Raw genomic sequence first — 24,360 nt, forward strand, 5'->3', positions numbered from 1 at the left:
CTGGTTCTTCACCTGTGCCCACCCCCAGGAGCATCCACAGCCTTTGCAGGAACTTGTGGAGCTCAGAGTGGTGCAGGGAAACACGCTGGGTGTTTGGGAGGGACCCCGTTCATGGCCACCCATGATAGGGTGGTCTTGCAGCACAGAATCACAGAGTCGTGGAATGGTTTGGGTTGGAAATCTCATCCCATTCCAAACCCCTGCCATGGCAGGGACACTCCCACTAGCCCAGGGTGCTCCAGCCTGGCCTTGGGCATTGCCAGGGATCCAGGGGCAGCCACAGCTGCTCTGGGCACCTGTGCCAGGGCCTGCCCACCCTCCCAGGGAACAATTCCTTCTGCAAATCCGATACGAATTTCCCCTTTTTCAGTTTGAACCCTTTACTCCTTGGCCCAGCACTGTAATTCCCAAGGAAAACGCCTGCAGTGTTCCATGAAGGACAGGGCCGGGCCAGAGGCACCCCACAAGCCCTTCAGATACAGCATCTTTTCTTAACCTGGTAACCTCTTTTTGAGGGAAGAAAAGCCCTAATGAGCCATGGCTGGGCTTGGGCAGGGAGAGCCTTATCCTTGATTTTTCCCCCCTTTTTTTCCTGATGTAACAAGAATCATAAACTCCTAGAATGGTTTGGGTTAAAGGGACCTTAAAGTGCCACCCCTGCCATGGGAAGGGACATCTCCCACTGTCCCAGGTTGCTCCAGCCCTGTCCCACCTTCTTGAACACTTCAGTCATATTTTCCTCTTCCCCTTTGCCATCTGAATTTGCTTCCAAGTCTTCTTTTAGGCCGGTGTTTGTTTTTCTATAACTTACTTTACTCCCAAACTTCAGAAACATCTCTGAATTTGCTGCTACAACATCTCTGCTGCAATTGCTCATAATCACAGGCTGTGCCAGCAGCTCCTTACTCACAGTGGGCTGCTGTGTTAGAGTGATTTGGGTCCTTGCAGCTGCTGGGATGGTGAGATGCTGCAGGCAGGTTAATATCTATCATCATACCTGGATGAATTTCCTGCCAGGGCAGGGACCAGAGGCAGAGGGGTAGTGGGAGGTGGTGGTGGCATCCAGGCAGGTGTGAGGCTCCTCTCCAGCCTTGTCCTGGGCTATAATTTGAGTGCAGCTCAATTTGGTTCTCTGGTTTTGCTGGGCTAAAAACGTGCTCATGGACAGCCAGACAATGCCTTTATTTACAGGTTTTCTGCAATATTCGGCCATTTCCACTCTGCAGCTACTCTGATTCTAGCCCAGAGCATTAAATTGTATTAATGGCCTCTACCAGTTTCCAGGATGTTCTTCCCAAACACAGAGGCTGGATCAAGGGCTGGCTCTGGGATTTGGGAGCTGAATTTTAAGGGATCTCTCTCAGCCAGAGTTTTCTTCTTTCAGTTCACTCTCACTGCCTCAATTTTACAGGTGCTCTGAACAACACACCTGGCACTTGAGCAGCAAAAAACCTCACATCTTAATGTGGCCCTTGAATTCTATTTATAGGATAAATATTTTTTTAATAACCTTTTTATTTAATAAGGACTGTTTGGTGGTTGTTCCCAAACAAAATTTTAAAATTTCTGTGTTGAGTGTGATGCTCTGTTCCAAACCCAAACTCCACACTTGTTCATCTGAGCACTTCAGGCTGATAAATTCCTAATTTCTCCCAGCTCACTGCAAAGCCATTTTTCTTTGCCAACTATGAAATTACAACAGCTTAAAGAACCAAATCCACCCCTCAGGTGTGCTTGTGCTTCCGAGTGATTTGGTGATTGAAGTTGCTCCTGAACTGGGGGACATGATTTATCTTTCAAGCAGGCTGCAGATGGATAACTGGGGACAAGGATTAAGGAGCAGTGTAAGACACAGACAGGAAAATGAGGTGGTTGGGATTTTGGCTTAATAGGAGCAATAAAAAAACACCACCCACCTTCTGTGCTTTTTTTTTTTTTTTTTTTTTTTTTGAGTAGAGGAAATATTGGTATTATAAATATTTCAGACTCTTCCCAATGATGCCAAAGTTGAAATTCCCAAGGTAGGCAGTGGTTGAGAATAATTCAATTGGGAAAAGAGATCTGAATTCCTCAGGAAGGAGAAGGGTGGGGTAAAATCCATCTCAGGGAAAAGAATGTGCTGCTGGGTTTTGGTGGGACAGGGGGATCCCTTGTCTGGGGAATTCAGTGTCAGACCCTGAAGGTGAAATCCTTGAGGTGCCCTGGCCATATCCAAGCTCGTTATGTCCTTTTTTCTTTTTTTTCCCTGATTTTCAGTGATGGTTTCCTGTGGGGCAGAGCAGCTGCTGTTTGCAGTGGAGGAGGGGAACAGTCTGGGTGGAGAACCCAGTGCCACCAGTGATGGGGGACACTGGGACACTGGTTTGTCTGCCTGGCAGGGTGATTGCAGCTGAACAGACAGCCATGGAATCATCAGGTCTGGAACAGTTCTCTCAGGTCATCGAGTCCAACCATGCCAAGGCCAGCACTGACCCATGTCCCCAGGTGCCACATCCACATGGATTTTAAATCCCTCCAGGGATGGGGACTCCACCCCTGCCCTGGGCAGCTGTGCCAGGGATGGAGAACCCATTCTGGGAAGAAATTTTCCCCAAATATCCAATCCAAACCTCTCCTGGCCCAGCCTGGGGCCGTTCCCTCTCCTCCTGTCCCTGTTCCCTGGAGCACAGCCCGACCCCCCGGCTGTCCCCTCCTGTCAGGAGCTGTGCAGAGCCACAAGGGCCCCTGAGCCTCCTCTTCTCCAGGCTGAGCCCCTTCCCAGCTCCCTCAGCCCCTCCTGGGGCTCCAGACCCTTCCCAGCCATTTTCCCTTCCCTGGACACGCTCCAGCCCCTCCATGTCCTTGTCCTGAGGGGCCCAAAAGTGCCTCCAGGAGAGGAGGACTGGGACAGGCACTGTCCCACCCTGCTGCCACAGCTCTGGCTGCGGGTAAAGCCCATTTCCAATGAAGTTAAAAAGCTGAACAATCAAACCTTTCTCTTCTTTCCCCTCACATTAGATTTCTTCTGCACCCGGGCATAGGAAAATGCCCTTTGCTCTGTGGAATATTTGTGTGTGGGTCACCAGTGAGCAATTCCACTTGTTGGATGGGTGAGGATTTGTGCTGAAGGCAAAGCACTGGCAGTTCTGGGGCAAATTGCTGCTGTTTTCACTAACAGAGCTGTGTTTGCTGTCACCAACTCCCATGAGCTGAGAAACTGGGCTCCTGTTTGGCTTTTCTATTAATTTCCTTAGACTAATGCAAACTATTAGATCTTCAGGCATCCTCTCTTAATGCAGATTTGCAGCCTCATAAACACCTTCTTGCAAGGAAAATAATCAGTGGCTGCAGCTTTGCTTCAACTCCCAAGTGCTTCTGATTATTGGCTTAATATTTTTTTTTGGACTGATGTTGCTCAGAGTGAAAAGAGAAAAGAAGCAAAAGCCAGGAAGCAGAAGCACAGGGTTGCTGCTGGAAGGCTCCTCATGGATGGCACAGAGGGGTCAGCTGAGTCCTGAACAGAATCCTGGAATGGTTTGGGATGGAAAGGACCTTAAAGCTCATCCAGTGCCACCCCTGCCATGAGCAGGGACACCTCCCACTATCCCTGGGTGCTCCAGCCTGGCCTTGGGCACTGCCAGGGATCCGGGGGCAGCCACAGCTGCTCTGGGAATTCAAGCCCCTTCCCACCCTCCCAGCCAGGAATTGATTCCCAGTCTCCCATCCATCCCTGCCCTCTGGCAGTGAAGCCATTCCCCGTGTCCTGTCCCTCCCTGCCCTGTCCCCAGTCACTCTGCAGCTCTCCTGGAGCCCCTTCAGGCCCTGCCAGGGGCTCTGAGCTCTCCCTGGATCCTTCTCCTCTCCAGGTGAGCACCCCCAGCTCTCCCAGCCCGGCTCCAGAGGGGCTCCAGCCCTGCAGCAGCTCCGTGGGTTCCTCTGGACCATCCCAGGCACAGGGATGGGAGATCTGTGTGCTGGGAAATTCTGTGGAATGATTTAGGACCACAGCACACTACTCCAGTGGGGTCTCTGTGTTCCTTTTGTTTCTCCAAATGCCCCAGACTTGGGATGGAGGTTTGGAAGTGGATGAGGGAGGGTTCAGAGAGAGACCTGAGCTGAACCTCGCAGGACACAAAACATCACGAGTTGAAAAACCAGATTCCAAGAAAAGCATCTACCCAGAGCAGCTTCTGTCTCTCCCTTTTTAAGTTGCTGCAAGTGCTTTCAAGATGAGGACCAGGCAGAATTTTGAAGAAGCCAATTTATTTGGGTTTTTGCTGTGGCATTCAATTCTGCGTTCTTAGCAGCTGGCTGAGCATTGAAAGAAGAGGTTCTAGGAAATAAGATGCAAAAGTAACAGCAATGATAGTTGTTGTGAAAGGAAAAAACCCTTTCTGTCCTGTTCTGTGGTGTTTATAATTTAGATAAGATAGAAAAGGGCTTTTATAGAGTTGGGGCATGGACTTGCTTGTGCTCTGTGCTTCCTCAGGCAGAGTAACCACGAAGAAAAAGCCTCTGAAAGAAACTGCAAGTGGTGAAACTGAGATTTCTTGAGCTGTTTTACACTTGCAAACATAATGTCTTGTGCTCTGGTGATTCCTTTTCTCTGAGTCAGAAGAGAGACATCTCCATGTCACTGGCACGGGGACAAAGGCCTGGCCTGACAATGTTGTCCTGTGTTCCCGCTCGCTGCGTTTTCTAACGGGGAGGTTCTGTTTAATGGCTCCTTTGTTTGTCTGGTGTGTTTTGGACACTTGAACGATTGGGTGTTGGCAGGAGTCTTGTCTTTTTTCAGTTGTTTTGACAGGGGGGAGAAGCAGAGAGAATGTCGATCAACTTCAAAGACTGATTTCATACTCCGTGCTGGTGGCTCGCTGTAGGGCCTCGCTGAAGACGAGTTTCATGAGGGGAAATTTTTAACAAATTAAACAAATCTGGTGGGTACTGGGTGGTAATCCCCCCCCTCCCCTCTCAATATTATTATTCTGCTAAAAAACACAGAGTAAAACCCCCTCTTTGTGGAAATCCTCCACGTTTTTGGTACAAGCTGCATGCCTCTGTTTCTATTTCTTGAGCAAAAGCAGAAATACCTAAATTCTTCAGCTTTCCATGAGGTTTACATTTAAGCAGCCTCAAATGAACCTTTGGATGAAAAGCCTTGGGCTCATGCAATGTTAGTTCTGGAATTTTATCCCAGAAAAGCACAAAAAGAGGTTCTTGAGTTCTTTACCCCAGAGTTTGCTGCCACAGACTCTGAGTGCTTCCCACAGGAGGTCAGGGATCCTTTGTTGTCCAACAGAAACACAGAATTATGGAACTTCTCAGGTTGGAAAAGCCCTCTCAGACCATCTTTAAAATGGTCTTTTAGCTCCTTCCAGGGATGTCTCCTGCCAGGGCTGGACAACACTTTTGGGGAAGAAATTTTCCCAATGTCCAACCGAAACCTCTCCTGTTTTGAGGCATTTTCCATCTCCTCCAGGCAAAAGGCCTGGATGGGGCAGTAAACTGCTGGAAAGCTGCAGTAAAGAAACCCCAAACAGCAACCTCATAAGCAACAACTCCCTGCTCAGCTGAATAAATTATTGGAGACATCTTGGTGCTGGGGATGCTTCTGTGCCTCATGATTGTCTTAGGAGACAATTAGGATTGGCTTCGGAGAGGAATATTCTGGCTTTACCCTTTGGACGAGGGCCTGGAGTGACAGGAGAAGGGGGAATATCTGGAAAATCCCAGAGGGAAGGGTTGGATGGGCTATTGGGAAGGAATTCCTGGCTGGGAGGGTGGAGAGGTCCTGGCACAGGGTGCCCAGAGAAGCTGTGGCTGCCCCTGGATCCCTGGGAGTGTCCCAAGGTGGGGTTTGGAGCAGCCTGGGACAGTGGAAGTGTCAGGATGAGTGAAATCTGGGCTTGGGGGTCTCAGCACAGGTTTTATCAAACGAGCAGAGCCTCTTTGCTGTTGCCGTCCTGCACTTCTGCTCTGCACATGCTTTGCTGCTTATTTCTATGGAATAACACTTTAATATATCTGTGCTCTGCCTCATAGGGAACCTAACTCTACCAGGAATCTGGGACAGTGGAGGAGGAGGAGGGGACAGATGGGAGTTGTAGCAAAAAATTAGATAAAAAATAATCAGTGTTTAGGGTCTGTGTGAGTCCAAGGAACTTCCCAAGTAATTTCTGCAGGTTTTCCCTGTGAATGCCCCTTTATCACTGTTTTAGTTGCCTCTGCTGGTGGTGATTTCTCTCCCAAACCATCAGCCAGTGACTGTTGAAAAGTTGATGTAATTCTGACACTTGGGCTGTGTCTGATCCAAGACAGGATGCAAGTGCCTATAACAGCATTGATGGTTTAGGCTTGGCTTAGATGTGGTAAAGCTCAGCTGTCCAGATGAAGAATACGTGCTGGAAGGAAGGTCTGGGTTTCAGGATGTGATTTTGTGCCCTTCAAACACAGTTAGAACCAGAGAATCACAGGTGATTTGGGTTGGGAGGGAGTTTAAAGCCCATCTCAATCCAAGCCCACATTCCACCACCCCAGGTTGTTCCAAGCCCAGCTGGCAGGTGAAGCCCTCAGATCTCTGATATTGCTTTTGATTATATCTCAGATATTGATTATCACTGGGTGCAGAGGAGCCACTGCCCAGAGATTTGCTTCTAGGAGCTCCTGCCACCCTTCCCCTGGGCAGGGAAGGTGAAATTCCTCTTTGCAATCCTCTGAAAGATGGAATGTGGGGAACAGCAGGAGCTGGGAATGCTGAGGGTACCCAGGGATGTGGATTCTCTGCTCTGCACCCAACAACCCTCCACCCAAGAGAAACCCTTTAAAGGATGCTCCAACCCTGCTGTTGCAGGAATTTCTGCTCCAGGGCTGCTCCTCCTCCCCTGCAGACACTTCCAGGACTGGAAATCATGTCAGTGTGATGCTGGAGTTGTAGCAGCCTGGCTTTCCTCCTGCAGGCTGGTGGGAAAGCACGTCCCACACGAGGCAGGCTTTGCTGGGAGAGCTGGCTGGGGGAGGAACGTGAGCTCTGCTGGCTGCTGGTGGGGAGAGGCACAAAAAGCAGCTTTTTTTTTTTTTTTTTTTTTTTTTTTTTGCTGAGTGTTCCTTAAAAACAATCCTGGCTTTGTTACTGAAGCCACAACAACAGTGGCTCGACTCCTTTCAGTGCAGGGAACTTTAAAAGGGCTGTTTCTGCCCAGGCATAGGGCAGCCTCCACCTTTATCTTAGAGGATAAAACAAGCAAAAACCCTTTCTTTCCCCCCCCCCCCAAAAAAAAAATACTTAGTGGGGGGGAAGAAGGCTGCAACAAGCAGAAAAAAAAACCATTTAGAAATGGGGAATCTGGGACACAAACACAGGAACAAACACATTTTTTCCCATTGTAGCGCCAGGCTCTTGTGGTACCATTGGAAGAGAATTCAGAGGGGATTTAAAACTCCCAAACCTCATTTTTTTGGGAAGGTGAGAGATGAAGCTTTAATGGTTTCCTACATGGAATGGGGAGCTGGAATGAGATGGTCTTTCAGATCCCAAACAATTCTGTGATTCCATGATGAGGAGCAGGGAGTATTTTGATCGTTCCTCACTCCACCCCTACCAAAAGCACAGGCAGCAGCTCCCTGAACAACAACAACAACAAAAAAAACCCTCTTCATTTGACATTGAAGATATTGGTACACAAAATCCGGGCAGACTGAGGGAAACCTGCTTCCTTTCCTATGGTTTCGTGTCTGCTTTTTGTCTGCCCTATTCTCCTGCTAAGTAGGAGGAGTCCTGTCTGTGCTCCTGCTAAGTAACCTGGGAAAGGCAGCACTTCTCTGCTGAGCCTCAATTTCCAGGCGTCTTCCTTCCACCTCCCCTCTCTCAGGCTCAGAGCTGCTTCATCAGCATAAATATCCAGACTGACAGAGTCTGAAATGCCTGTTCAATGTCGGCTGCTTTCCCCCTGGGCTCTCATGAGAGCTGGAATTCAGGCCTGTGCTTGGGAGGGTTCCTGCCTTGTCTGGGGGGGCTGCTCAGGGACCTCCCCAGGCAGACAGGACCTCCAGCAGTGCAGGTTTCGCAGGGAAGGATTCCAAATCTGGAATTCCAGCAGGGAGCACCTCCCTCAGCTGGTGACCCTCTGTTGCTGGTCACTCTGGGGCACCTCTGGCTGCAGGTGCCAAAATGTCCCCATCACTCGAGGTCACACCTGTTCCATTCCCCCATTTCTGCCTCCAAACCCCCACATTTAAAGCAGGATTGGTCTGAATGTGTTTGGTTTTTGAGAATAAGCACAAACACTGCTCCTGGCACTGCAGGGTACAGCAGGAGGGGGTATTTCCCGTCTGCATTTGTGGTTTCTTTCCCTTTCCCAGGGTAGGAATGAGTTTCCTGGCCTGGCAAATTCAGACATTGACGGATTTGCCAGCCTCAGCTGCTCCAGTACTGAGCACATCCCTCTGAGCTCCCCTGTTCTCTCACTGTTCTCTTCTAAAGTTCTCTCTGCCCTGGGAGGAGAAGTTCTCCTGCACATCCATCTCCTGATCCTCTGCAAAATTAGCACTTAGGTGCTTTAATTAGGATTTCCACACGCTCCAGCTCCCATCCTGTCCAACACCAGGCTGGTGCTGTCAGCAGGGGCTCCCTCAGCGGGACTCTCACTGCTGAGGGTGGACCATGGCAGCTCCACGGCTCCCGAAAGGTGCCTGTGCTCGGGTGGGCTTGGGCTCTGTCTCCAGGCTGCACTGACAGAACCAGAGCACTCAGGCTCCAGCTGCGCCAAGGGAAATTCAGGTTGGATGTTAGGAAAAAGTTTTTGACAGAAAGAGTAATAAAGTTCTGGAATGGTGTTTAAAAAAAGCCTGGATGTGGCACTGGGGGCCAGGGTTTAGTTGAGGTGTTAGGGCTGGGTTGGACTCGTTGATCTTGAAGGAAGAGACCTGAAGGTCTCTTCCAACCCAGTGATTCTGGGATTCTGGTGATTCTGGGATTGGTGACTGCCGGAGGTTTATTCTCAACACAGAATGGTGCAACCTGGCCTTGGACACTTCCAGGGATCCAGGGGCAGACACAGCTGCTCTGGGAATTCTATTCCAGGGCCTTCCCACGCTCACAGGGAACAATTCCTTCCCAATATCCCATCCATCCCTGCCCTCTGGCAGTGGAAGCCATTTCTTGCTCAGCCATCCTTTCTGATTCTCTGCTGTAGGGGACACAGGACACTTGGAATTGACTCCTGCTGCTTCTCTTAGAAATACAGTGAAAGTCTCCTTCTTTCTGTTTCTCCTCTCCACTTTTTAAGTCTTCAGATTGATTTCTAAAGATTTAAAGTTTTCCATACTCTCAGAGCCCTTCTGTTGCTCTCCTACAGCATTTCCAGCTGTAAGAATTTGCCCAGGGCTGTTGAACCTCTGATCCTTTGTCCCCTTTTCCCTGTGCCAAGCTACCACTTTTCTGCCTTCCTTCCCTTTAAAAGATGACCTGCAGAACTGAAAGCCCCTTTTGAATATCTCCTCCTTCCAGCCCTGGTCTTCCAGCACAGAATTACATGAAAACAAACGTTTTTCTTTTTTTTAGGGGAGATCAAACACAGATTCCATGCTTGGAAGCCAACAAACTTCTTTGATTTTTTTTTTCTCTTTTTTTTTTTTTTTTTTTTTAACATACTCACAGGAAGTTTGGCAAAAGAAATATTCCTGTGCCTCAAGGAGCCATCTTCTGTTCCGAAGCAGAGTGTAGAGGAGAGGTGGCCTCTAATTTTACCAGTCTAGGACCTGGATCAGGTGCTGGGGATCAGAGTAGCATCACCTTCCCAATGGAATCTCCAGTTTCAGGATTTATGGGTAGCTCACCATGGGTGAGGCTGCCTGAGAGTGGGGGGTGCTTTTGCAGTTAAGTTATCATTTCATCACAGAATTGTAGAACAGTTTGGGTTGGACAGCCTTCAGTCAGCTGGGAGGGTGGCCCTGAAGGGGCCCCTGTGAGGGATGTCCCAGGGGATGGGGAGAGTCTTTTTCTCACTCCTGAGGAGGTGGTTCTTGTTTGTGGGAAGAAAATCAGCCAGGCTGGGTCAAGTTGGAGGTGGGGGAGCTTCAAACCATAGGATGGCTTTGTTTGGAAGGGACCTTGAAGATCACAGAAGCCCAGAATTAATTAGGTTGGAAAAGTCCTCCCAGAGCATTGAGTCCAAGCTGTGTCCGATGCCCACCTTGTCACTCAGGAAGGCCTGGACACCTCCAGGGATGGGCACTCCAACCCTCCCTGGGCAGTTCCAAGGCCTGACACCCTTTTCCGTGGAGAAATTCCTGCTGATGTCCACCCTGAGCCTGCCCTGGCCCAGCCTGGGGCCGTTCCCTCTCCTCCTGCCCCTGTTCCCTGGAGCACAGCCCGACCCCCCGGCTGTCCCCTCCTGTCAGGAGCTGTGCAGAGCCACAAGAGCCCCTGAGCCTCCTCTTCTCCAGGCTGAGCCCCTTCCCAGCTCCCCCAGGGATTCTCCAGTCCCTTCCCAGCCCTTTCCCCTTCCCTGGACACGCTCCAGCCCCTCAGTTTTGTCCTGAGGGGCCCAGAACTGGACACAGCACTGGAGGTGTGCCCTCCCCAGAGCCCAGCACAGGAGGACAATCCCTGCCCTGCTCCTGCTGCCACCCAATTCCTGCCACAGCCCAGGTGCCATTGGCCTCTTGGCCACATGGGCACACCTGGCTGATGCTCAGATGACCCAGTTCCAAGCCCCAGATTAGATCTTTTACCCTGTTGTCCTCGCTGTGCTGAGACTGAACACTCAACCTACACACAGTGCTGAGAGCTCTGAGCCCAGCTGGCAGGAAGGAGCCATCCCTCATCCCTTGGAGGAGGAAAACCACTTTTCCTCATGCCTGACACACTGCAGCTCATGGGGACGTGTTTGGTGTGGACCGAGCAGAGGGGTTGTTGGGGTTTGTTCCAAACCAGTGACGTGTGCTTTGCTTTTGTTGTGTGGTAATTGTTGGTTTTGTTGTGTGGTAATTTTTGGTTTTGTTGTGTGGTAATTGTTGGTTTTGTTGTGTGGTAATTGTTGGTTTTGTTGTGTGTTGAAGGTGCCTCGTCACCAGACATGGAGTCCAGCTATGGGGGAGGCCTGCTGGACATGGTGAAAGGAGGAGCAGGCAGGCTCTTCAGCAACCTGAAGGACAACCTGAAGGACACCCTGAAGGACACTTCCTCCAAGGTCATGCAGTCTGTGGCCAGGTACAGTGCATCTGAAGCAGGAAAAACCAGGAGCTGCTGGTCCCACTGAACAAGGACAGCACAGCTCGCAGGGATTGAGGAAGGAAGGGAAAATCCCAAATATTTTCTTTGGCTCTGTCTCCAGTTGGGGTTTGGCCTCAAGAAAGTGGGAAAAACCCAAGTAAAACCATGTAAGCTTCATAGTGAGCATCAGCATCCTGAAATCTGGGAAATGCCTGTGAAAGTGGAGCACCTGGTCTCCAGTTCCTGGAGGATTCCCTGTGGGCTCCTTCCAGTGAACCACCACTTGAATATTTATTTTGTCGCTGGTGTTGATTGTTGATTTTATCTCTGCTGTGCTTGCCGATGTTCCCATCCCTAAATCCATCTTGGAATGGAAGACAGGCTGAGGTGACTTTGCTTTGGGGACTCTCCTGGTGTTGTCCCCCTCCAAGGGATCAGGGGCTACAAGAAATTAAGGAAATTTAATGCAAGACCCCGGAGGGTTTGAGGGATCTGCAAAGTGCAAACTGCTGAAGATTTCTCCTGGAAACTGGCACTAAAAATTAATGACAAAAGGGAAAAGGGACCTTTCTTGCAGGTTTTGTATTCAGTTAATTGCATGTGGAGAGGGGGAGGCTGGGTCACTGTCTGCATCTCAAGAATTAATTTTAAGATGGTTTTTCCTCATGTGATAAGTAGATTTTTCTGGGCAAGCACTCCCAATGTGCTGCTGAAGTGCCTAAATTCTGTCCCTTGCTTTGTCTCTTAGTTACACCAAGGGAGAGCTGGATATTTCCTACATTACCTCAAGGATCATAGGTAAGCACTGCTCTGTGGAGAAACACAACCTGCCACACCCCAAAGCCCAGAATTCCCTCCACCCCCACTGATCCTGGCCTCTCCTTGCTTTGCCAGTGATGTCTTTTCCTGCTGAGGGCGTGGAGCTGGGATTCAGGAACCACATTGAGGATGTCAGGACGTTCCTGGACTCCAGGCACCCCGACCACTACACCGTGTTCAACTTGTCACCCAAATATTATCGCAGTGCCAAGTTCCACAACAGGGTGAGCGCCTTCCACACGGGCAAATTCCTCGGGGAAAGGGGCAGCAGCTTCTGTTGTATCCAGAATTTAAGGGGATTTAGGAATCAGAGGTGTTTTTAAGCTGCTGGGGTGGGTTTGGGAGTATTAGCTGGGAGCACAGGGATGAAAGAGCTGGAAAGTTCAGGGATAATGTTCATGTGAGGAGCCTGGGAGAGTGAAAGGCATTGCATGGAGTGGCTGCAGAGAAATAAAGAATAAACCAGAGTTTTACAGCTGCTCCTACAGTGTTGGAGCTGCTGCAGGGAAAGAATAAAATGAAAAGCCTTTGGAAGAAATTACCAATAGAAGGAGGGAGACGATTTTCTTGCAGTTGGGCTTTAATCAAGCAGGCAAAGCTTGGGATGGAAACGGGATCGGAGGGGCATTTTGGCTCTTGTGACTTTAAAAAGCCACCTGCACTGCCTGGCCCAGTTTCCCTCTCTAAAACCAGAGCAGCATCAGGGAGCACTGCGAGGCTCTGCTTCATTAATGGCTTTTAGAGGAAATCTCTATGAAATGCTACTGCTGCAATGCAAGATTAGATTTAATCTTTCTGAAAACTTCCCGTTCTTTCCCTCTCCCACAAGGGAGTGCTGTGTTTTGGTGTTGTGGTTTTTTTTAAATTTCTGACTTTTTGGTGCCTTCAACCCAAAAGGCAGCAGCAGTTGCCAGGCTTAACTCTCAGTCAGGGTAAATGAATCTAATCTAAGCCTAATTTAGTTTTAATTTGAGGTGTAGCTGAATTTATCTTCAATAATTCTGATCACCAGAAACCACTCACTGACACTTGAAGCAAATTTCTCTGTGGCCATCAGTAACCAGACTTCAAATTCAAGTAAATGAACAGGGAAGACTAATTAAGAGATATTAAGAGCTCAGAATCTTCACTCTTGATTGATTTTGGTGCATCACTGATGCTGTTTGTGGGTGGAGAAAAATTTATCTACTTCTGAAAGCCCAGCATTAAAGATCTATTGCTGTGTGAGCAGGCAATAATTCCTGAATCCCTGGAATTATCTCCCACCCTGCTCAACACCTCAACAAGTGACTTTTAATGTCACTCTCAAAGGACAGCTTGGTGCTTTGGAGCCACTGCCTTGGCCCACACAGGAAGAAAATAAAATGATCTTTTAAGAAAATATTGTGTTTTCAGTTTATGGGCTGCGAAGTTCCTGATTCCAAGTTGTTTTTTTTTTCATGAGAAAGAAGGGTGAACAACACAATACATGAAATAATTACCAGGTTGAGCTTCATATATCTTGCAAAAAGTACTAAAGGGCTCTCAAGGAGGTGAAACCCCAGTGAGTTTTCTGCTGGGATGAGGAGTCAGCTGAGCTGCACTGAGATACACACTTGTTCTTTGTCAGGAAAAGCTTTTCAGTTCCTGCTTTCTTTAAAACTTTCTTCTTTTAAGATCAAAGTGGGTCACTGTGCTGCGTGGTGGCACAGGAGGGAGGTGAATTCGTGTCCTGCTGGGCCATTTCCCTGCCTTGGAGTGGCTGAGTGGGTCAGCAAGCCCCAGGTGCCCAGTCTGCCGAGGAGGAGAGGGCACTGGGAGGGTGGTGAGGCACTGGGAAAGGTGTTCTCCAAACCTGGAAGTGTCCAAGGATAGAGCTGGGAGCACCCTGGGATAGTGGAAGGCAGCAGGCTGTGAACAAGATGATCTTTAAGGTCCCTTCCACCCCACCCGGAGCGTGGCTCTGAACAGAGACCTGGCTTGTGTCCCCGCTGTGTCCCCAGGAGGAGAGGAGAGCAGTTTCAAACCACAGAACTCAAATCTAACACGAAACAAACCCAAGCCTCAAAGCCCCTCGTGGGTCACATTCCTGGCAGTTGCTGCTCTGCTGCTAAAATCAAACAAGTGCTGAGTGCTTATTCCCAGAGCTGGAGAATTCCAGTTGCTTTTCCCCAAGGTTGTCTGTGCTGAGTGCTGGTGAGGTTCTGTTTGATAGAAACACCCAGCACACATTTAATTTCCTAATTGCAAACCATCAGGCAGATGTGTAATTAGAGGCAATGTAAATATGTAATTATGGACTGGTGGGAAATGTGTATTATTTACTAGAGAAGTGATAATGGCTTTTCCAGATGCTTGGCAGGGAGGTCTGCTCTGAGGATTGTCAGTGGAAGGGTCACTGCAGGAATTCTAACAAGGAAAATCAAGGACGTACAACAGAAGGAATGGAACGAACTCTGGAGACAGGAGAAGGTGGAGAGGGTAAATTGGGAATGGTCACTCCCTGCTCTCCAAACTTTGAGCACTGCTTGACCTGTTCAGTGGCTTCTACAACACAAAGCCATATTTGCTCACAGCAGGATGCTCTGGAGACCAAAACGTTCACAGATCTAAAAAGCAATCAGACAAATATCTAACTTGCTGTGAGACAAAAATGGAATTTGCCAGCTTGGTCTGGCCCTGCATCCCATGGGAGCCTTTGGGATCCTTGTTGGACATGGCACAGCCTGGCAGGGCTCTGGTTGGAATCTGGGTGCCTGTTTCTGCTCCAAGATGTTGTGCAGGTGTCAGACAGGACCTGAAGTGCAAGTTTTACAAAACCTGGAGCATTTCCTTCCTCTGAGAGATGAAACAGTTCTGAGGATCATGTGGCTGTTTAAGAACATCTGGGCAAATCATCCCCTTCCTTCCCTGTTCCCATTGAGCAGCAGCCAAATGTCAGCTGAGAGAGAGAGAGAACCAATTCTTCAGCTGAGGACAAGCCTTGGGACATTCCTCCTTTAAATTGCTTCTGGCCAGAAATGCCTTTTAAAAAAAAGATATTTCAGTTAAGACCAGATGAAAGGGAGATGTCTGTCAAGGGCTATTTGATGTGCTGCTTGGGACTGCAAGGACTGCCTCAGAACCAGCACACGGAGGAATAGGAACCAGACACACTTTAAGATTTGTGGGGTTTCAGCTCTAAGGAGCCATTCATTTTTCTGGCTCACTCATTAACATACTTAGATAGGATTATTTTTTTTTTTGAACAGAACTTTCCCTTTCATCAGTTTAATATCTGTCACATAGGGCTTGGAAATGCTGTGCCAGAGAAGGACTCAGAACAACTGCTGCTCAGTGCCCTGTGCAAATCAGAGCAGTTTTTAGGGACACGTTGTACAAAGGCTTTGGAAATCGAGGCGAGACTGGAGCGTTCTAAAAGAGCCCCTCCAGATAAGCTGATGTGAAGTGTAAATTTTGAAAAATGTGCAGTCAGGAACAACACATCAGCCCAATGTCACTTCATTGAGAAAGCTTTTTTGTCTGCCTCCTCATAAATCACGGGAGGCACGGCGCGGAGTTACGCACGAGGAGAGGTGGAGTAGGATTCCAGCACATAACTCGTGGTTGTAAAGGACAAGTAGGTGTCTTGGCAGGGAGAATTAGTAGAGCAGGGCTTGTTTGGTGCTCCCACAAAGCTGTTTTTGTGGTGCTGCCATCCCTGCAGGTGTCCGAGTGCAGCTGGCCCGTCCGGCAGGCGCCCAGCCTGCACAACCTCTACGCTGTGTGCAAGAACATGCACAACTGGCTGCAGCAGAACCCCAAAAACGTCTGTGTCATCCACTGCATGGTGAGTGCACCCCACAGCAGCCAGCAACAGCTGCTCATGGAGTATCTGGAGGCTGTGTGCCAGGATGGGGACAATTCCTGAAAGGGATGGGATGGGATGGGGTGGGATGGGATGGGATGGGATGGGATGGCATGGCATGGCATGGCATGGCATGGCATGGCATGGCATGGCATTGACCCAGAGGAAGGGACATCATCACCCAAAGCTCAGCTGGAAGAAGATCACTGAATGAGAAGCAGGAATGCAAAGCAAGAGAGGTCAAAATCATCCTCTAGGAGAAAGGTTTGGATTTCACCCAAGAGATGTCAGCTTGCTGTGACTTGGCCAGGGTGCCCAGAGCAGCTGTGGCTGCCCCTGGATCCCTGGAAGTGCCCAAGGCCAGGCTGAATGGGGCTTGGAGCAGCCTGGGACAGTGGAAGATGTCCCTGCCTGTAGCACGGGGTGCACTGGATGGGCTTTAAGGTTCCTCCCAACACAGACCATTCTGATTCTGTGTTCTACATTTTAATCTAAGTAGTCACAGGAGAAAATGCAGCTTTTGGACTGAAGGGGGCTGGAAACCGGGCAGAAAACACAGAGCTGGGAATTCTGTCGAGCTGTGAAATGGAGACTGTTGAAGTCTCTTGCCATCAGGAGAGGTCAGGCCTGGCTGAAGGAAACCCCCAGAGGGATTATTCAGCACTGGGCAATGCTGTGCTGTGTAGGGTGGTGTGATCCTGGATCATTCTTAATTTACTCCATCCAACCTTTCCCGCTGACAGCAATGCCCAAAAGCAGAGTTCTGCTTTGCTCCTGGAGCCTAAATTAAACCAAGAGACTGTCAGCCCTGATCAGCAGAAACTAGGAGGAGTGGAGGAAATGACTGATCCCAAATTGCACAGAGCTCCCATGTGAGCCTGGCATTTCTGCCTCTCACAGCACAGCCAGCAGCTCCAGGACGTAAATTCCCTTCAAACAGAGAGGAAGATGCACTTGATGCCTCCAATCCTGGAAATCAAACCCGAAAATCCAATTCCTTTCCTGTCCTTTGAGCAATGGATATCAGGATAATGTGATAAAGGACAGGGAGTCCTTTCCAACACTTTCTAACAAGGCTGCAGAAACCCACTTAGTTTATATGAACCTGAGAGATCTTGCCAGAAACAACTGACAGGGGCTAAACTTGAAAAAAGCAAACAGCCTGTTCATGTCAGCAGGTTCTTGGATCTGGATTAGCTCCAGTGCAGAAAATCCTACAGAAAATGGCTGGAATGCCTAAAGGGGGGAATGAAAAAACCAATTGCAAGGAGCGAGAGTGGTGAGGCCTTTGAGGAGTTGTGGATTCCCCATCCCTGCAAGTGTTCAAAGGGGTTTGGAGCAACTTGGGATAGTGGAAGGTGTATATCGGGAACCCAGGGCACTGGGAATACATTGATTTTCTCCTGCTCTTCCTACATTTCTGATCTATCAATGTGACTCAGCAAACTTTCCCCCAGAATCACCTTAAAAAATCCCATCAGAAGCAATCTGTAAGCTCAGAGCTGTGGAGGTGTTTGGGTGAGGGAGCCTGGGGCTGGATTTTTGTTTGTTTATCCTTTTCCAGGATAAATTTCTATTAGAGGACTGCCTGCAGCTGTAGGATGGGTGTACTCTGACCCCTGTGGTCACTTCCCGGCCTATGTTTGAAATAATTATAGAATTACAGCCGGGGAGCAGCCACGAAACACCAACATTTGCAGCCAAAATGCTCTTGTGGGTTTTCCAAACAATTGTAAACCACCCTCAGCTTTGGCTGCTCCCTGGATTTTATCTTAGCTTTGACTGTTCACTGAAGTCCTGGGTGTTAAACAAATGACACAGAACTCAAAATACCTCATCACCTTGTGGTCTCAACCCTAGTCTTTCTGGATAAATTATATATTGTGATTTCAGGAGGAGTGGACAGCTGGAATTTAAAGGATCTCTCTGATACTCACAGTTTTTCCTCTCTGCCCCTTTTCTTGCCAGGACGGCCGTGCAGCCTCAGCAGTTCTGGTCAGTGCAATGTTCTGTTTCTGTCACCTGTTCTCCCATCCTGGCCCTGCTGTGCAGCTGCTGAACACAAAGAGACCTGGAATTATACTGTGGCCATCTCACAGGAGGTACAGTACCCTGGCTCAGCACTGGGAGCTCCATTCCTCCTGCTCAAAGCTGCCCAAAGACCTGGCACGTGTGCTTTGGCCCCTAGGCTCAGCCAGGGTGAGATCCCACGGTGTTCCTCAGAACTGAGAGGGGATCAGGTGCTGGAAGAGCTTGCCCAGAGCAGCTGTGGGATTTCTTTCCTTGGAGATCCCTGGTGGGGTCACCCCCAGCACAAAACCAAGTTCTGAGATAGAGCTGTGAAGCTGCTCCTGCTCTGAGCAGAGAGCAGGTGACCTTCAGATCTTCCAACCTGAATGATTCTGTTATTTGAGATGTCTCTGCTCATTGCAGAGGGTGGGATTAGATCACTGCTAAAGGTCCTTCCAACCCAAACACCCTGTGCTGAACCTGTGCTTAACAGGGCCCTGGAGAATCCCTTTCCTGTGCCAGCTGCACCCTGACAGAAACCACACTGCGAGTGCAGGTCCTGTGCCAGCTGCACCCTGACAGAAACCGCACTGCGAGTGCAGGTCCTGTGCCAGCTGCACCCTCAGAGAAACGGCACTGCGAGTGCAGGTCCTGTGCCAGCTGCACCCTGACAGAAACCACACTGCGAGTGCAGGTCCTGTGCCAGCTGCACCCTCAGAGAAACCGCACTGCGAGTGCAGGTCCTGTGCCAGCTGCACCCTGACAGAAACCCCACTGCGAGTGCAGGTCCTGTGCCAGCTGCACCCTGACAGAAACCACACTGCGAGTGCAGGTCCTGTGCCAGCTGCACCCTGACAGAAACCCCACTGCGAGTGCAGGTCCTGTGCCAGCTGCACCCTGACAGAAACCCCACTGCGAGTGCAGGTCCTGTGCCAGCTGCACCCTGACAGAAACCACACTGCGAGTGCAGGTCCTGTGCCAGCTGCACCCTGACAGAAACCGCACTGCGAGTGCAGGTCCTGTGCCAGCTGCACCCTGACAGAAACCACACTGCGAGTGCAGGTCCTGTGCCAGCTGCACCCTGACAGAAACCGCACTGCGAGTGCAGGTCCTGTGCCAGCTGCACCCTGACAGAAACCACACTGCGAGTGCAGGTCCTGTGCCAGCTGCAGGGATGTTGGAGCGCGTGGAAACTCCAGTCCTGGGCCTCTGAAAGTATGGCACTGCCACTGGATTTCGAGGCAGATTTTGTGCATGGAATGAAAGAAATGGAGATTTCAGCCCTGGTTTTCTCTGCCTGCAGGTACATAGGGTACATTTGTGACCTAATAGCTGACAAACCTGTCATCCCCCACTGCAAACCACTCACGATCAAGTCAGTCACCCTCAGCCCTGTCCCCTGCTTCAACAAGCAGCGCAACGGCTGCCGGCCCTTCTGCGACATCCTCAGCGGAGAGACCAGGATCCTCACCACCTCCCAGGAGTATGAGAGGATGAAGTGAGTTCTCTGACCCCCTGCCTCCCTCAGGAGCTGGATGCAGCCACTTCCACTTTGCTGGGGGATATCTGAGCTGCAGTCATTGCCTGGCTGCTGATAAATGAAGATATTCACTGAGAGTTAGTGCCTGGGGTTGAAATAAATGGCCAGAGGGAGTCTGAGGTTGGCAGGGGTGGGATAGCCAGAGACATCAGGAATTTAGGTTGGCAGGGGTGGGATAGCCAGAGACATCAGGAATTTAGGTTGGCAGGGGTGGGATAGCCAGAGACATCAGGATCTGAGGTTGGCAGGGGTGGGATAGCCAGAGACATCAGGAATTTAGGTTGGCAGGGGTGGGATAGCCAGAGACATCAGGATCTGAGGTTGGCAGGGGTGGGATAGCCAGAGACATCAGGATCTGAGGTTGGCAGGGGTGGGATAACTGCACAGGCATCGGGATCTGAGGTTGGCAGCAGTGGGATAACTGCACAGGCATCGGGATCTGAGGTTGGCAGGGGTGGGATAACTGCACAGGCATCGGGATCTGAGGTTGGCAGGAAGTGGGATACCTTCCTAGAGATCATCCAGTGCTCTGTTGGTTTCCCCTGTGGAATATTTTTGTTCTAACCAAGCAGAACATTGAATGCTCCTCCTTGCTTGGCCTGAAGGAGGTGAGAGCTTTGATGTGGACACGTGGTGGAAGGAAGCTTAACCCTGGCTTTCCTCCTCTTCCCCTCCAAGAGAATACCGTGTGCAGGAAGGGAAGGTGCTGATCCCACTGGGAGCCACTGTCCATGGAGATGTTGTTGTCTCTGTCTACCACATGAGATCGACCATCGGGGGACGTCTCCAAGCCAAAGTAGGAGCTGGTTTCACTTCTCTTGTGTGGGGAGCTAAGGGCTGGCTAAACATGGAATCAACATAGTTTCCTTGAGGATATGTTTGAAACTTGAATATTCAAGTTGCAGAGTGGGCAGTGAGTATTTTCCTCCTCTCCGCTCATTTTGGTGCCTTTGCTGTGTAGGTGATGTTTCCCTGAGGCCTCTACTCCAAGTGAAATGGTTTTATATTTTTTTGGGACACAAGCCTGTTGCTCCAATGAATTCAGTGGGAACAGCTTCATTTCATTGCAAAACTGATAAGTAGACCCCATAAATAAAGAGAAGCAGGGAAAGAAGGCCTATTCCTGGTTTTCTGCTGTATAGAGGCTGCAGCAGCAGGGTTGAAGGCAGATGGAAATATTGGGAATATTGGGAATATTGAGAGGGAAATATTGCCTGTAGAACAAGCAGAATGAATTCAGTTATGCAGCAGCTAAGATTAGGGTAGACTTAACTAACTCCTGTATTTAAGCCCTTGTTCAGTCTGGTTCTCTCTGCTTTTTTTTTCTTTTCAGATGACCAACACACAAATATTCCAAATTCAATTTCATACCGGATTCATAGCCCTAGGAACAACCACTCTCAAATTCACCAAGTGAGTGTTTGAAGCTGAACATTAATCAAACCTGATGCATAAAAGTCTGATGAAGGCTGAGGGAGAACAGTCACAGAGGAAATATGAAAAGCCTGAATGTACTGAAAGCCTTTTTATAGCTTTCCAGAAATATTCTTCCCTTTTCAACTGGACCACTTTTGTCCCCTTTAGGCCTGAGCTGGATGCCTGTGACTCTCCAGACAAATATCCTCAGCTCTTTCATGTTATACTGGACATAGAAATACAGTCTGCAGACAGACAAACTGAATTAACTCCCCCATGGGAGAACTTCACAACAAAAGACATCAATCCCTCCATTCTCTTCTCCTCCCACCAGGAGCACCAGGACACTCTTGCTTTGGCAGGTAAGGGCTGCATGGATTTGTTCCCTTCCCATGATTTCTTCGTGCTGAGCTGGGTTTTGTTTCATTCCACCTCTCTGGTGCTCTGTGCTGCAGGTAGAGGTGCCACAGATTCCCCCCAGGATAACATCAGGAACGTTGGGCAGAGTGCATTCTTCTCCTCCCTCAGCTGGCAAGGTAGGCAAGGCTTGGTCTTCAGAGTCAAATCTGCTCCAGAGAACACAAACAGCTCCTGTTCCCCTGGCTGGAGCTGGAGTGAGGCTGAGGGATCCCACTGTACCATTAGATCACAGAGCTGGGCACACCCTGGTGTTGCCATGGAGTGGGAATTCCTTTCCTACAGCATCCTCTTCAAGCTGTGCTCTGTGGGACCACTGCTGACACAGTTCTAGCGTGAACCTTCACCCGAGGCCTCCTTTGTGCTAAAACCTGAAATAAATAAGCCTTGGTGAGAAAATTTAGGTTAATCTTGGCAAAGGAATCATGGGATCATTTAGGCTGGAAAAGACCTTTAAGGTCATCAAGTCCAACCATTCGCCAGCACTGCCAAGGCCACCGCTGACCATGTCCCCAGGTGCCACATCCTCCATGGATGGGGACCCCAGCTGTGCCAGGGCTGCAAAACCCTTCTGGGGAAGAAATTTGCCAGCTTTTATTTTAAAGAGCAAAATTATTTTAGCCAAATGCTGCTGTGCTATTCTCAGCTTTCTGTTCTGCTTGTAAGCTGATTTTTACAGGACCTTTGTGATGACCAAACTAACAGCTGCCTAATTTTATTTTCAATCATCATTTAGATCAGAAATCTGACAAAAGTAGCTCTCACCCCACCTCAGAGGATCGAGCAGCGTTGGTGCATGAGGAAAGCGAACAGTCAGATGACGAACTCTTGTCCCTTTCCAGTCAGCACAGTAATGCCAGCGGTGACAAGCCCCACGGGACACCCAAACACAGCAAAAAGCAGCAAGAGCCTCCAGCAGCACCTCCCCCTGAAGACGTGGACCTGCTGGGCCTGGATGGCAGCCCCATGAGCAAGAGCTTTCCCTCGCAGCCCAGCGCTGCCCCCTCTAACTCTGACCTGCTGAATGATTTGTTTGGGGTCGGAGGGCCGAGCTCCCAGAGCCCTGCTGGAGCTGCTGCTGCTGCTGAGGAGGTTTTCCACGTGGGCGCACCTGGATCTGTGCAGTCGACCCCGCGGCGCTCAGCAGCTTCGGCATCCCCGTGCCCGTCCCCGAGGGTAGGAGAAGGTAATGGTGGCTTCACAAAAACATATAATAGCAATACTCTATAAATTACTCAGTAAATTCACATTATACAATCAATATATCAGCAATAAGTGTTTGAGGAAGTTAACACTTCTGAAACATTCATGTATCAAGGAAACAGAGCAAAAACTTTAAACGGTTTGATATTAATAACAGTCATTATTTTTTGGTGTTACCTCTAGAAGACAAAAACAGCAGAGACTGTAATGAAGAACAGAACTTTTGATGAAATTGATGATATAACGAACTGTGTCCCCGCCCAAGCGAGGGGACTTGGAGGATCCCTCTGGGGGGTCTTGGCTACCTCCCTTTCATGCAGGAGATCCCAAGAGGCCCCAGCCAGCTCCTCTGCTCCAAGCTGGTGCATCCTCACCAAACCAATCCCTGCTGGAGCACACCCTGGGGTTTGGAGGCTCCTCACACCAACAACCACTGGAGAGCCTCAGTTTTTCTCTCATTATGTGTCCAATAGTGCACATGAGTTTTACAAAAACTCCTCTGGGAGTTTGGGTAGACCTACAGCACTATGAATTGAGTTTCTCTTTTAACTTCGGGAGTTTGGAGGTGTGAGAGTGATCCTGGACTAGGAAATGGAGAATTTCTGTTTCTTCCAAGACCAGCCTGCAGGTGTGGTTGGGGAGAGGGATCTTTTGAAGGACGAAGCACAGCAAGTGCAAAGAGAGAGGAGAAGAATCCAAGTTTCAGTGGAAGAAATTGGTCACTTGTACCTGGGAAAGTTTCTCTTGCTGTGGCTGTTGTAGGCTCAGTCTGAGAGCTCTCACCCATGCTGGTTTTGCAGACACATCACACAAGAGGTGCAGCAACAGATCAGGAAAAGATTTAGGAGCTCTGCAGAGCCAGAATCACACAGCTTCATTGTCCCAAGCCAAGAAAACAAGGATAAGAGCTTAGGAAATGAGTGAAGAGTAGTGACTGAGTAACATAAGTAATCAGTAGCATCATTACCACAGCACAGAGCTTCTAGGGATTGTACCTTTCAGGATGCTTTTAACCTTAAATTTGTTGACAAAAATCTGAGTGACTTCATAGGACTTTCTTTTGGTTGAGTTTGTTGGGGTTTTACATGGAAAAGAGAAGACAACAAATTGATCAAAAATGGAGTTTGAGAAGAACTGGAGTTTTGTAATAAGTGATGTAGAATAGATATTTCTAAAGATTTCCTAAAGCTGTTTCTAAAAGTCCCTTTACCCCCAACATGGATAACTTTGCCAGCCTGGAATCATCTTGAGAGGAAGCAGGAATGGCAGGAATTGCACCAGGGCAGTAACTCCAATCTCCAGACTGTCTTCCACCCTCTACTGGCAGTTAAAACTCCACCTAAGTGCCTAAGTACTATAACAGTCACTTTGCCTGGCTCTAAATTCAGCCGCTCTTAGGAAACGAGAGATGGGGTCAGTTTGTTGCCATGGCCAAGCTATGGGGCTCTTTAGGTGCCCAGAATTTGGGATATTGATGCTCTTCATTTGCTCCCCCACAGTCCCAGGCTGTCTCCTCTTTGCTACCTGCAGGTATCAGATTTCCTCTCTCCACAGCTTTCCCTTACCCTGAAGCACATTCCTGCTGCAAGTTCATGATTTCATTTCCTCAAATATGTTTTCACAGCCACTGCCTTTGATCCTTTTGGAAGTAGCCCCAAACAAACTGGTCCAGACCTCCTGGGCTCCTTCCTTGGCTCATCAGCTGTCCCTGGGGATCCTTTCCTTCAAGCCACAAGAAGCCCTTCACCAACTGTGCACAGCGATCCCTTTCACATGGGTAAGAAAGGGGGGCCTCTTCCAGGGTGTTTAAAGAAATGTAAAATGTTGCTTTGAAATAGAAATGGAACCATTAAGTATAAAGTGATGCTTCCCATAAAACCACTCTAAACCACAGAAACCCCACAAAACAGGAAAGAGCTTTTTGTCTCTGGACTTAAA

The 24,360-nt window shown here is 49.2% G+C and overlaps 1 protein-coding gene and 2 long non-coding RNA genes across 4 annotated transcripts in view; 1 reads left to right on the forward strand and 2 right to left on the reverse strand.

The window, feature by feature from the left end:
* Positions 1-24,360, reverse strand: part of LOC137478891 (uncharacterized) — a 369,499-nt gene that overhangs the window by 335,177 nt on the left and 9,962 nt on the right. The window lies entirely within an intron of this gene.
* Positions 1-24,360, forward strand: part of DNAJC6 (DnaJ heat shock protein family (Hsp40) member C6) — a 43,032-nt gene that overhangs the window by 10,300 nt on the left and 8,372 nt on the right. For both annotated transcript variants that reach the window (XM_068198992.1, XM_068198991.1), the window contains exons 2-13: positions 11,038-11,188; positions 11,940-11,989; positions 12,086-12,234; positions 15,696-15,818; positions 17,805-17,938; positions 19,150-19,344; positions 20,065-20,182; positions 20,720-20,799; positions 20,971-21,164; positions 21,258-21,338; positions 21,956-22,405; positions 24,047-24,199. In XM_068198992.1, the coding sequence (XP_068055093.1) occupies positions 11,038-11,188; positions 11,940-11,989; positions 12,086-12,234; positions 15,696-15,818; positions 17,805-17,938; positions 19,150-19,344; positions 20,065-20,182; positions 20,720-20,799; positions 20,971-21,164; positions 21,258-21,338; positions 21,956-22,405; positions 24,047-24,199 (1,878 nt within the window). The remainder of the gene's footprint in view (positions 1-11,037; positions 11,189-11,939; positions 11,990-12,085; positions 12,235-15,695; positions 15,819-17,804; positions 17,939-19,149; positions 19,345-20,064; positions 20,183-20,719; positions 20,800-20,970; positions 21,165-21,257; positions 21,339-21,955; positions 22,406-24,046; positions 24,200-24,360) is intronic.
* LOC137478894 (uncharacterized) lies at positions 487-17,903 on the reverse strand. Its single transcript, XR_011001861.1, has 2 exons — positions 17,774-17,903; positions 487-1,141 (listed from the first exon to the last, which is right to left on the reverse strand). It is a non-coding gene; the product is annotated as an uncharacterized lncRNA (long non-coding RNA).

Source organism: Anomalospiza imberbis, chromosome 9 (assembly GCF_031753505.1).
Source record: "Anomalospiza imberbis isolate Cuckoo-Finch-1a 21T00152 chromosome 9, ASM3175350v1, whole genome shotgun sequence".
In the NCBI taxonomy this organism is placed as follows: Eukaryota; Metazoa; Chordata; class Aves; order Passeriformes; family Viduidae; genus Anomalospiza; species Anomalospiza imberbis.